At 38.0% G+C, this 12,179-nt stretch overlaps 1 protein-coding gene across 1 annotated transcript in view; it reads right to left on the minus strand.

Moving 5' to 3' along the window:
• LOC139972102 (kinetochore-associated protein 1-like) overlaps window positions 1-12,179 on the minus strand; it is a 126,980-nt gene that overhangs the window by 76,939 nt on the left and 37,862 nt on the right. Inside the window, exons 25-32 of the mRNA XM_071979034.1 lie at window positions 11,839-11,942; window positions 9,733-9,835; window positions 9,311-9,448; window positions 8,416-8,541; window positions 7,708-7,848; window positions 1,463-1,561; window positions 699-841; window positions 246-347 (exon numbers count right to left, since the gene is read on the minus strand). Of these exons, the coding sequence (XP_071835135.1) occupies window positions 246-347; window positions 699-841; window positions 1,463-1,561; window positions 7,708-7,848; window positions 8,416-8,541; window positions 9,311-9,448; window positions 9,733-9,835; window positions 11,839-11,942 (956 nt within the window). The remainder of the gene's footprint in view (window positions 1-245; window positions 348-698; window positions 842-1,462; window positions 1,562-7,707; window positions 7,849-8,415; window positions 8,542-9,310; window positions 9,449-9,732; window positions 9,836-11,838; window positions 11,943-12,179) is intronic.

The raw sequence follows: 12,179 nt of genomic DNA on the forward strand, positions 1-12,179 counted from the left end.
AAGGGTCATTTGTTCAGACATAGCATCCAGTTCTGTTCTTTGTTCTCGGTCTTCATTGTTATATGTGTTTGACGGACGGACGCATCTATCCTACTAATTTCACTTATATATCTGACACATAAAATAAAGTAATATCTTTGAAATAAATGTATGTGATACAGCATAGTTTTTTTTTATATGATATGACTTTAGTCTTTGCATAATTCCCATTGGTTTAATATAACAAACGTAGTGATATCACAAACCTGCAAATGTTGATAACCTCTTTAATATTCTTCTTCTTCAGAGCCTCTGTTATCAGTAAACTCTTCACTTCCTCCTCTCTCAGATGTAAACATTTACCAAACCTATAGTACAAAAGTCAAGAAAGTAACAAGTAGAAATCTCATAAGAAAACAAAGAGAATTTAACTAACAGCAGACTCATTATTATAAATGATGATTTACACTGAAATGATATTGACTTGGTTTCCACAATAACAGATGAACACACAGAGATACAATACTGATATTAACAACTCAGACATTATTATCATCATGACAAGCTATTTGCAGTCAAAATGTAACTATCAAGCATCAGATGTCTCCAAGCTGGATCTCTTAAGAAGTCATAAGGTTATTTACAGTAACTCTTTCATAGCACAATACAGAAATAGGGACTTAGCATAATAAATGTTAAACAGTGTTTTCTTCTCTTACCTTGTGGCAACACTTAACTTCTTTGATGGATCACTCATTCCTACTGTGTTTTCTTGTAAGGAATTATTCATGCCAGACATCAATGTTTGTGACTTGTCCCAGGTACTCGCATTTACTTTGAAATTTGTTGATGAAGTTTTGATCTAACCAAGAAAATGAGTTTAAATTATAAACAGTGATGTATGTGAAAACTCCTGACAACACCTAATGGGGTTACTGTCAGGATGTCTAAACCTTGGCAAAATGATACAAAACAACTTTTACAGTTTTGTCTTTCTAACCTTTGTTTTCACAAGTTCAATTCTACCGAGCTTTGCTTAATTTTATTGCCCACCACAAACTGTGTATTTGTTTGGCTCAGAACTGAGCATAATCATCTCAATAACTTATGGAATCAGTCCAAGCATACCTGCTTAATATATCAATTGGACAAGGCTTTCAGATCACACTAAACCTGCAGGACTTCTTGTCTCCAGAATACACAAGATGGGGTGCTATGCTTCTCTCTTCAGTCAGATTAATGTCTTGAGAATTGTTTGGTCAATATAAGTATCTCAAATGCGCATGCATGAACATTTATTGTCTCTTCAATCTAATTTGGAAATCTATCTTTCCTCACTTTCTAACTTATGGCAATATTTTAATTCTCACATTATTAGTAGATATTTTGTTGCAAGAAAACTCAAGAATAATATGAACATTATGGAAAATATTAAGTTCTGTGCTACTTCATGTGATTAAAGCAATCACTGTATTGTGCTGACCTTCTTGCCTGGTAAAGTGTGACAGAATTCAGCAAGCTCAGCAAGTTTCTCTTCATTAGAGCTCTCTTCATTGAAATAATGGAAAACATCAAACTCGCTCTGAAATCACAAACAGAATATAACATTCAAACCATAGACTTGTTTGTTTCCCTTCATTAGAGCTCTCTTCATTGAAATAATGGAAAACATCAAACTCGCTCTGAAATCACAAACAAAATATAACATTCAAACCATAGGGGCGATTCCGTGAAAACAGGGACATGACCCCAAATTTTCAAAATCATTTCTGCAGCCATTTTTGGCTTCTAATATACTATAAACACATTTAGGGTCTGGGTTATGTACTTTTTTTTCCAACTATATCACGTTCTTCTACCAAAAAATGTGAATACCTGACTAATGTTGATTTTTGAGGGAATATTTGAGGAAATAGTATGGATATTTCAAAGTCTCAGATTTCCATATTTGAAAGCAACCTAAATAAATTTGTTATATATGTATTGGTAGTGCCATTAGTGATATATTAAAATATTAATCACAATTCCTCCAAACAGTTTTGGTTTGTAGGCATATATGGCTGTAACGACACATAGCTGATTTGAGAGCGTAATGCGAGTTACCGAAAGACCAAGTTTTTAACTTTTTTTTTTCACTGGAGCAGATAATTTCCTGCCATTTCATATTATGCTTCTAGTCAAAGTAAAGAGTATAAAAATAGTTGAAAGAATTAGAAATGTACCTAGTATATAGATATAAATAGCCATTGAAAACTGTAATGCGAGTTACCAGTAATGCGAGTTACCGCTGTAATGCGAGTTACCACATATTATTCCAATCTCACTTGCAGTACTACTGATCAACAAAACAATACAGCGCACTAAATACTTATATAAGGTGTGCACAGTAGTTACTTCCTGTACCCAGAATGCACTGCAACCTCCATTACATCACATGTGACCCTTAAGACAGTTTCAACAGACATTGATGATTTTATCACCTGACCTTTGTGGAATCACGGACCTTCCAAGTTGCATTCAACTGTGACATCATCAAATGAGTAAAGTTAGCCTATTCTTTCTCCATTTTAACACTAGCATTTTCATGGGATATTAATTGCTTAGTACAATATTTAGGACAAATTGTGAGAGCTTAGGTTATATTAGTCTGTAGCCTATCACATAGTAATCAATATGTTCAAGGATGGGCAAATATTGTAAATCATGACCATTATAATGTGCCTAACATCTTGATGGAAATTAGTCTTGATGTGAAAGCTGATGCTGCCAAGGGTGTGGGCACCTCAGAATTAGTGGGGTGGGCAGAGGGGATGGGACGGACGGGGAGTTTGCATAGGGGATGATTGGGGCTGCTGGGGGGGATGGGGCAGGATTGCAGAGGCTTGGTCAGTTGGAATAGATTGGTGTGGTTTACCAATTCAAATGTGTGTTCCCCAAATATCATGATGTGCAAACCCCTTTCCCCAATATGAGTGTCTTATCACTACAATGTGAAAATCAACCTTTACTCCAAAGCATTTCAAATCCCCAAATTACACAAAATAAGGCAGGCCACCGGATTTCACAGGAATTGATAACTGGAAATGGCCAAACCCCAGGGATGACAAAACTTTCTATCGACGAAGCAAGATGATAAAGAAGTTGGGAACACCTTTGATTGCTAATAGTTGTGGCCAATTCAAGTTTGCATCAAAATTCTAATTTGATACAAAACACCATCCATTCAAGGTTATCTAGAATGGCCATATATAGCTACCACCATGCCCTCATACCGCATGATGAAACATCTATTGTGTTATTGTTGATAATGTTATTATACTGATAGAATTAGGAACAAGGATTGTTTTATTAGTTTCATGCTTTTCCTAAGAACCCTAAATACAAATTTCCAAAGAACCAATCACTAATTAACATGCCAAAGAAACTTTTCTTGTAATTCACTATATAAGCTGTGAACCTGTTTAACTTTCAGTAGATGTTTTGATACATTAAAATGGAAGAGGAGAGCTACCAGTTTGCTTGGATTAGCTTCATTGGAAATTTGGATTGATAATTCAAGAGTGTACATTGCAATCTTGTAATTGTAAGTCAACAATTTTGGATTAGCTTGATTGGAAATATGGATTGATAATTCAATAGTGTATTGCAATCTTGTTAGTCAACAATTCTTCAGTTGATTTTCTGGTTCAATCAACTTCGATTATTATTGATATAATTGTCAGGATGTTTTGCAAATTGTTGCAAAATGTTGTTAATAGTTTCGGAAAGATCTTTACAGTTTCTAAGAGTTTCCAAGAGTTTCAAAAATGGCTTTGGAGCATATCTCTTTCAAAGAATTTGATGAATAAAGAGCAAAATCGATGACTGGAAAAAGTGTAATGCGAGTTACCGTAATGCGAGTTACCAGACTTTTCCCCCCTCAATACCACATCTGAAGTTGTTTCATATATTCTACTGCTGATTTATAAACATCAGTAGGGTAGATATCTTGTACATGTATGCAATTGAAGAAATCATTCTTTGTTTGAGCACAGTGCCATTTTGTACCGGTGTCAATTTTTCAGGTGTCCTTTTTCCGTAATGCGAGTTACCGATATTTGGAAGCGCACCATACATTAAGGCGAACACAATGATAATTCTTGATGATTTCATATTGTAGCTATGAATGTTGGGTATAACACCACAGAAAATTGAGAAGTTACACTAACCCATATTCGAGCCACAGCACTTGGATTATAAAAAAACAGCAAAAAGTGTAATGCGAGTTACCATGGAATCGCCCATAGACTTGTTTTCACAGAACACATCAGGAAGAAGGCAACATTACCATCAACAAAGCAGGAAGGACATAGTGAGTACCAAATAGAGAATATTGGGAAGAAATCAATAATGCAATAGCTGTGAGGAGACAGGTAAGCACTGAGGATTAAAGAAGCAAGCAGAACACAGTAGTGAAAGAACTGTACAGAAAATGGTGTGAGCAGATAATTTGCAATAAATATGAGTAGAAATCTAAGAAATGGGCATATAAACATTTCAAGATGCATGCAAATTTCAGCCATTTGCGATGACCTAAACCAGCAGAAATGAACTACTATTGTTTTCCCTGAAGTGAAATGAAGCCAACACAACACAATGACAGGACACTTCAAATGTTTAAAGGTTAGCCTGCATTGATGAGATGGTAAGATAAAGAGGAGAGAAAAAAAGAGGAGAAAAAAGAGGGGGCAAAATAGAGGGGGAGGAGAGGAAGGGAAAAGAAAAAGAAGAAAGAGAGAAATAGAAGAAAAGGAGGGAGGCACACCAAGAAAAGAAAGAGGAACAGTGACATCATAACAGCGCTGATCCCTGTATATACACAGGGTTGCCAGTGACAGATCAAGGATTTCGGAAGGGGTGTGCGCCTCACCCTATCCCTTACACCGACAGCTCCATTTTTGACGTTTCCATTTTTCCTCTCTCACTAATGTATACATATATATGGTCTATCATAACGCATGTGTGTGTATGGATGCCTTAAACAATTGTATTATGAAACCAAACTGTGGCTGGTCTCGAACTCAACAGAGTCGTCGGGGAACATGATGCATTTCGGTATTAGACCAGGATCTATATGTGAACTGCACTAGACATGTGTCCTTCGATGCAACACTGCCATCCACAGATAAAATGTTATACACTCTGACCTGAATGCTAATTGTTACCCCAAACATAGTACAGTAACTCGTACAATTAATCTAAGAATAAATTCTGCATGCGATTGGAGAATTGAGCACATCTCCTGTGAATATCATGTCGTGGACCCAAGGGTGTATCATTGGCGAGGGGGGGGGTGGGCGCATCACTTCTTGAGATTGTTCCCATCTGCATGAAAACGTGTGCCCCACAACCCTACGCCCCACCCCTCTAATCGCTTCCCAATGAGTTACGAAACTTAAGTAATGACCTTCGCCCGTAGTACCAAGACCTTGACAAAATCCAGCAACACACCACTTCATCGATAACAAGTGATCGGGTTGTGTATTAGTGACGTCTAGAGGTCGTGCACTGACCAATGTAGAGTGTGACCACTCCTGAGTTTGCAATTTCCCAAGATCAGGCCCCGAAAAATCCCAAGGACACTGTACTGTAAAGATATTTAGCAATATCTAGGGATGAAAATCAAAAGATCTTCCCTAAACTGAAGGCAGATTGAGAATCGAAGCCTTCAGTGTGTAATGAACTTGAAACTGTGCGTCTTTCGAAATGAAACAAATGTGGGGCATTGCACAATAATTTCAGTCTCATTTCAATTATTAAAATTTGTAAAACAAACAGCAGATATCACATCATATCAGTGAATATGAAAATGGCATTCCAGGATGAACAGACTCCAAACTGTCTATATGTGTAGTCATAAGCATAGGCATATGCATAGGAGCCCAATTTCATTGGGGGGGGGGGGGCTGTTATGACTTGCCCGAAAAATATAACCAAAATTTTCCGCACGCTTCGCACGCGTTCAACATGTTAATGATTATCATATGGGAATGCATGGGTTATTACAGCACATGCCAATTACATACAATCAATTTGCAGTGTTATTACCGAAATGGCGAATTAGTCAGGCAAGCTTAGAACTTTAACAAGATTTTCTTTTAAAGTATTGATTGCCTTTAGCTACATCATTGCAATTTATTTTTCTTTCAGTAGGTGCTCCAAAAATTCTCAACATATTGTCTGAATTTTCACAAATATATTTGGTTGGGGGCTGCAGCCCCCACCCCCCACCCCACCTCCTACGCCTATGTGTGTAGTGTTCGGTTTCGGAAATATCTGCTATTTTTAAACAAAGTTTTATAAGAGGTTTTAATAATTGTACACCAATAAATTAACTGTGTCTGAATTTTCAAAAATTCCCTGACCAACATACTTCATCTACTTCCCTCAACTTGTGCAATTTTCACCGGTCTGTTAGGGGTTGAAGGAGGTTTTTCAATATTGGTTGTCCATAGATGATATTTTGTGCAACATTATAGGTATGTTTTGCAGTGAATTTATTCATGAGAAATATTTTCAATTCTGAACGAATAATGGGCTTAAAACCTTAAAAAGTGTGGCTGACGAGTATTGTGGGCCGCAACGTAAAATCACCTACAAAAGCAATGATCCACATGAGATGCGATGAGGTCGAACATGATGTGGGACTGGTGACAATCTTCAAAAAGGTTATGGATGGAAAAAAAAATTTGGGGGAAATACTTGGTTCTTAGGCAAAAGTGTACATCTAATTGGTGATTTTCAAGCCCAAGAAGTGCCATTGCCAGTGATCTGGGGGGGTATCAAAACCAGAAATGTTCTTGAACGTTGCGCGCCAACCGTTCCTGGCGCTCCGCTTAGATAGTAACTCACGCCCCCGGGGGAGAAAATCCTGGATACGCGCCTGGACACCAAAGTTTACACATGGAACCGCCTTTTGATGGCCCGGTCTTGTCGGAATAAACATGAATTTGTTATGAAGTTTTAGTTTATTAGTGAAAGCTAGTCTGTTATCAATCATTTTCATTTACAAAGAAGCAAGTTAGCCATTCATAAAGGAGGAGAATATATTATAACTAATAACAAATATGCCAAACATGACGCTTGTAAATGTTATTGTTTTGTGTTGCTCATTTATTTGGTTCTGTAAATGTACAACTCTTCCTAAACTTGTAGAAATGTTGTATCTATTCTGTATCTTACCAGTAGATTCCTCAAACTACGTCTACAAAGAAACTTGTAGAAATGTTGTATCTATTCTGTATCTTACCAGTAGGTTCCTCATACTACTTCTCCAAAGAAACTTGTAGAAATGTTGTATCTATTCTGTATCTTACCAGTAAGTTCCTCAAACTACTTCTACAAAGAAACTTGTAGAAATGTTGTATCTATTCTGTATCTTACCAGTAAGTTCCTCAAACTACTTCTACAAAGAAACTTCTACAAAGAAACTTGTAGAAATGTATCTATTCTGTATCTTACCAGTAGGTTCCTCAAACTACTTCTACAAGAAACTTCTACAAAGAAACTTGTAGAAATGTTGTATCGAATCTGAATCTTACCAGTAGATTCGTCAAACTACTTCTACAAAGAAACTTGTAGAAATGTTGTATCTAATCTGTATCTTACCAGTAGGTTCCTCAAACTACTTCTACAAAGAAACTTCTACAAAGAAACTTATAGAAATGTTGTATCTATTCTGTATCTTACCAGTAGGTTCCTCAGAGACTGAATTTCCTGCAGTTCTGACATCCACTCACAATTTTTAGACAAGGTAACATCAGGCTGTTTCAACAACATTCCAAGGAACTTGATTGTAGCCTGGCAAAAGATAAGTCTCTCTGCTTTCTCCTACAAGATAAATGTTCATACTTGGCACTTTAGATAACATACTTTGTTACATGATACATTTGTCCATAATTATAACATCTTTTGACAGGTTCTATGTGACTGTTTCTGAGAGATACATCTCTCCATAATTATCATTACCTCTTCAGACAGGCACCTTGGGATTGGTTCTGAGAGATACATTTGTCCATATTTATAATTACCTCTTCTGACAGGGACTATGTGATTGGTTTTGAGAGATACATTTACCCATATTTATAATTACCTCTCCTGACAGGAACCATGTGGTTGGTTCTGAGAAAAACATTTGCCCATGTTTATAATTACCTTTCCTGACAGGAACCATGTGTCTGTTTCTGAGACACATTTGTCCATATTTATAATTACCTCTCCTGACAGGAACCATGTGGTTGGTTCTGAGAGAAAGATTCGCCCATATTTAAAGTTACCTCTTCTGACAGGTACTATGTGACTATTTCTGAGACACATTTGTCCATATTTATAATTACCTCTCCAGACAGGAACCATGTGGTTGGTTCTGAGAGATACATTTGTCCATTTTATAATTACCTCTTCTGACAGGGACCATGTGATTGGTTCTGAGAGATATATTTTTCCATATTTCACCATAATCTCTGCACACTCAACAGCAACATCCTTCTCCAGATCACAGAATAGTACAAAGCAATCATCAAGCTGCCAAATCAAAATGTTTTAGATAATTATGACTCAAAATGATGATACAAGAAAGTTCTGTGGATGCTTTGGAATAAACAGGTTGGTGCTATTGTAGCTATTTTGTGCACTAAGAGATGAAATTACAATGACCCAACCCACTGAAATTGTGAACCTTTTTTTGCATTTCATGTTCTTTCTATTACCAACTCCTTTGAAAGGACCCTTGTAAAATGATCAAACCTTTACCATACTTGGTTAATTCCCGGTCAAAAGGTAATGGCTTGGCACTCTCTAGCAAGTATCTCACAGAGCGTGATAATGCATGTACATTGTCAAGGAATTCACACCTATCCATGGACCTTTGGTTTGTTGTTTAGAGTATGGTGTGTTTTGTTTGGTTGAGTGAGTAAGCTGCTTTACATTTCTCTGCTTGAGTGAATAACATTCTTCCAAAGTCAGTAATGAGGAAGTACACAAAATGTAAAGTTACTCTCACATCACTCTTTAATTGGAAATGCTATTGTTCCTTGAGTTTTAACAGCTGATGTAAACACCAACATTAGCATTACTTCTACAGTGTGCTCAGTCCAGAACTACACGTTGTAAATAAATTATGCAATCTACATTCTGAATACTTATCTACATTTTGGGGTGCTAGAGAACATAGTAGCAGCATTGACCCAGCCTTGCTAACCATTTAAGCCTACTTTTATCAAACATTCTTCAGATGTAGTCTTTTATATTTCTTAGTATTGAAGGAAAGCAGAATTCAGTATTGACCTCTAACCTTGTTTTGTCTGAGAAGGAAGGTCATTCTGATGATATAAGCTACCAAAGGGGTGATCTGTTGATGGGCCTCCACCAACTGTAGAGCATTCATCATTACTGAGTCCTGGTCTCTCTGTAAAATGTTGTATATTGCCATCTGTCAAAACAACCATGCAATAATGTGAAATGAAAATCACATTCTATAAATGCTGGAGCAGCGAGGGATTATTGAGCAGAGTAATTGAAAGGGTTCTAATTAATAATATGATTTGTATTGACTCTATACATTAATGAAGACCTCTACACACTACAGAATAAGAAAAAAGACAGCTGTCAGCTTGTCTATCACCTTTCTTCTTTTTGTAAGGGGAACATACATGAATTATCTTCTATGACCTAACCTTAATAGACTCTTCTTAGTTTAATGTAGCTATAAGTTACCTGTACAATGTCTGTGTTACGGAGATCAATGTTTTCTAGTTTGTATTGTCCCAGCATTCTGCAGAGTTCAATTAACTTGTAGTTATCCTGCATTTGGTCAGCCCTAATAGAAAAAAGAAGTAAAGAAATACAATGAAGCTTTCTGACAAAAAAAGGTTTCAAGACAAAATCGAACATTAAAACTGATGCACAGTTAATTAACACTCACATAAAGGACCCTTTAGGACAATGCTTCACAGGTACATTCCCGCTAGGACACTGCTTCACGGGTACTGTCCCCATTTGGACAGTTTCACAGGTACCTTCCCCGCAAGGGCACTGCCGCTTGGACAGTTTCATGGGTACCTTCCCCACTAGGATTGTTTCATGAGTATCCTCACCACTAAGACACTGGTTCATGAGTGTCTTCCCACAAAGACACTGGTTCATGAGTGTATTCCCCACTAGGACACTGTTTTTATGAGTATATTCCCCACTAAGACACTGTTTCATGAGTATCCTCCCCACGAAGACACTGGTACATGAGTGTCTTCCCCACTAAGAGACTGGTTCATGAGTGTCTTCCCCATAAAGACACTGGTTTATGAGTATTTCCCCACTAGGACACTGTTTTTATGAGTATATTCCCCACTAAGACACTGTTTTCATGAGTATATTCCCGCTAGGGCAGTTTAATGAGTTTCTTCCCCTCTAGGGCTGTTTCATGAGAGCCTTCCCCACTAGGACACTGTTTCATGAGTATTCTGACTATCATTCCCACTAGGGCACTGATTCATGAGTACCATCTCCACTAAGACACATTTTACGGATACCTTCCCTGTTAGGGCTGTTTCATAAGTATCCTCCCCACTAGGACACTGTTTCATGAGTATCCTCCCCACTAAGACACTGGTTCATGAGTGTATTCCCCACTAGCACACTGTTTTTTTTTAGTATTTCCCCACTAGGACACTGTTTTTATGTGTATTTCCCCACTAGGACACTGTTTTTATGAGTATCCTCCCCACTAGGACACTGCTTCATGAGTATCCTTCCCACTAGGACACAGTTTATGAGCACCTTTTTCCCTAAGACAACGGTTCTTGAGTATCCTCCCCTTTAGGACACTGTTTCATGAATATCCTCCCCCACTAGGACCCTAATTTATGAGTATTCTCCCACTAAGACACTGGTTCTTGAGTATTCTCCCACTAGAACACTGTTTCATGAGTGTCTTCCCCACTAGGACACTGTTTCATGAGTATCCTTTACACTAAGACACCGGTTCTTGAGTGTCTTACCACTAGGCACTGTTTCATGAGGTTCTTCCCCACTAGGACACTGTTTCAACAGTGTCTTCCCACTAAGATACTGATTCATGAGTATCCTCCCACTAAGACACTGGTTCATGAGTGTCTTCCCCACAAGGACACTGATTCATGAGTATCTTCCCTAATAGGAAACTGGTTCATGAGTATCCTCCCACTAAGACACTGGTTCATGAGTATCTTCCCCACTAGGACACTGTTTCATGGGTATCCTCCCCACTAAGATACTGGTTCATGAGTATCCTCCCACTAAGAAGCTGGTTCATGAGTGTCTTCCCCACTAGGGCACTGTTTCTTGAGTATCCTCACCACTAAGACACTAGTTCATGAGTGTCTTCCCCACTAAGAGGCTGGTTCATGAGTGTCTTCCCCACTAGGGCACTTTTTCTTGAGTATCCTCACCACTAAGACACTGTTTCATGAGTATCTTCCCCAATAGGACACTGGTTCATGAGTATCCTCCCACTAAGACACTGGTTCATGAGTGTCTTCCCCACTAGGGCACTGTTTCTTGAGTATCCTCACCACTAAGATACTAATTCATGAGTATCCTCCCACTAAGACACTGGTTCATGAGTGTCTTCCCCACTTGGGCACTGTTTCTTGAGTATCCTCACCACTAAGATACTGGTTCGTGAGTGTCTTCCCCACTAGGGCACTGTTTCTTGAGTATCCTCACCACTAAGATACTGGTTCATGAGTGTCTTCCCCACTAAGAGACTGGTTCATGAGTGTCTTCCCCACTAGGACAGAAGGATAAGCTGAGATACAAATGAAAGCTTGAACAATGGAAACTTACAATGGGTCATCAAGTTTTAAGCAAGTCTGCACAAGGTCCACTAGGCCACTACTCCATGGTACCTGAGACCTCTTCATCAAACAAAGCACAGACTGGCAAAACAGCTGACGAGAAAGAATATGGGTACAGAAATATTTAAGGCTCTGTTTCAAAGGGATTCTCTTTTTTGTTCCAACATTACAGATAATTTGGAAGATGCCAATGTGAAGAAAAGAAATGTCTTGTAATGTTACAGAATATGATAAATATGACTCACTCCTGAACAGTTACACAGACGAAGATAACTATAACTCACTACTGAACACAGTTACACAGACTAAGATAACTATAACTCACTCCTG

The sequence above is a fragment of the Apostichopus japonicus genome, chromosome 8, assembly GCF_037975245.1.
Source record: "Apostichopus japonicus isolate 1M-3 chromosome 8, ASM3797524v1, whole genome shotgun sequence".
NCBI classification, from domain to species: Eukaryota; Metazoa; Echinodermata; class Holothuroidea; order Aspidochirotida; family Stichopodidae; genus Apostichopus; species Apostichopus japonicus.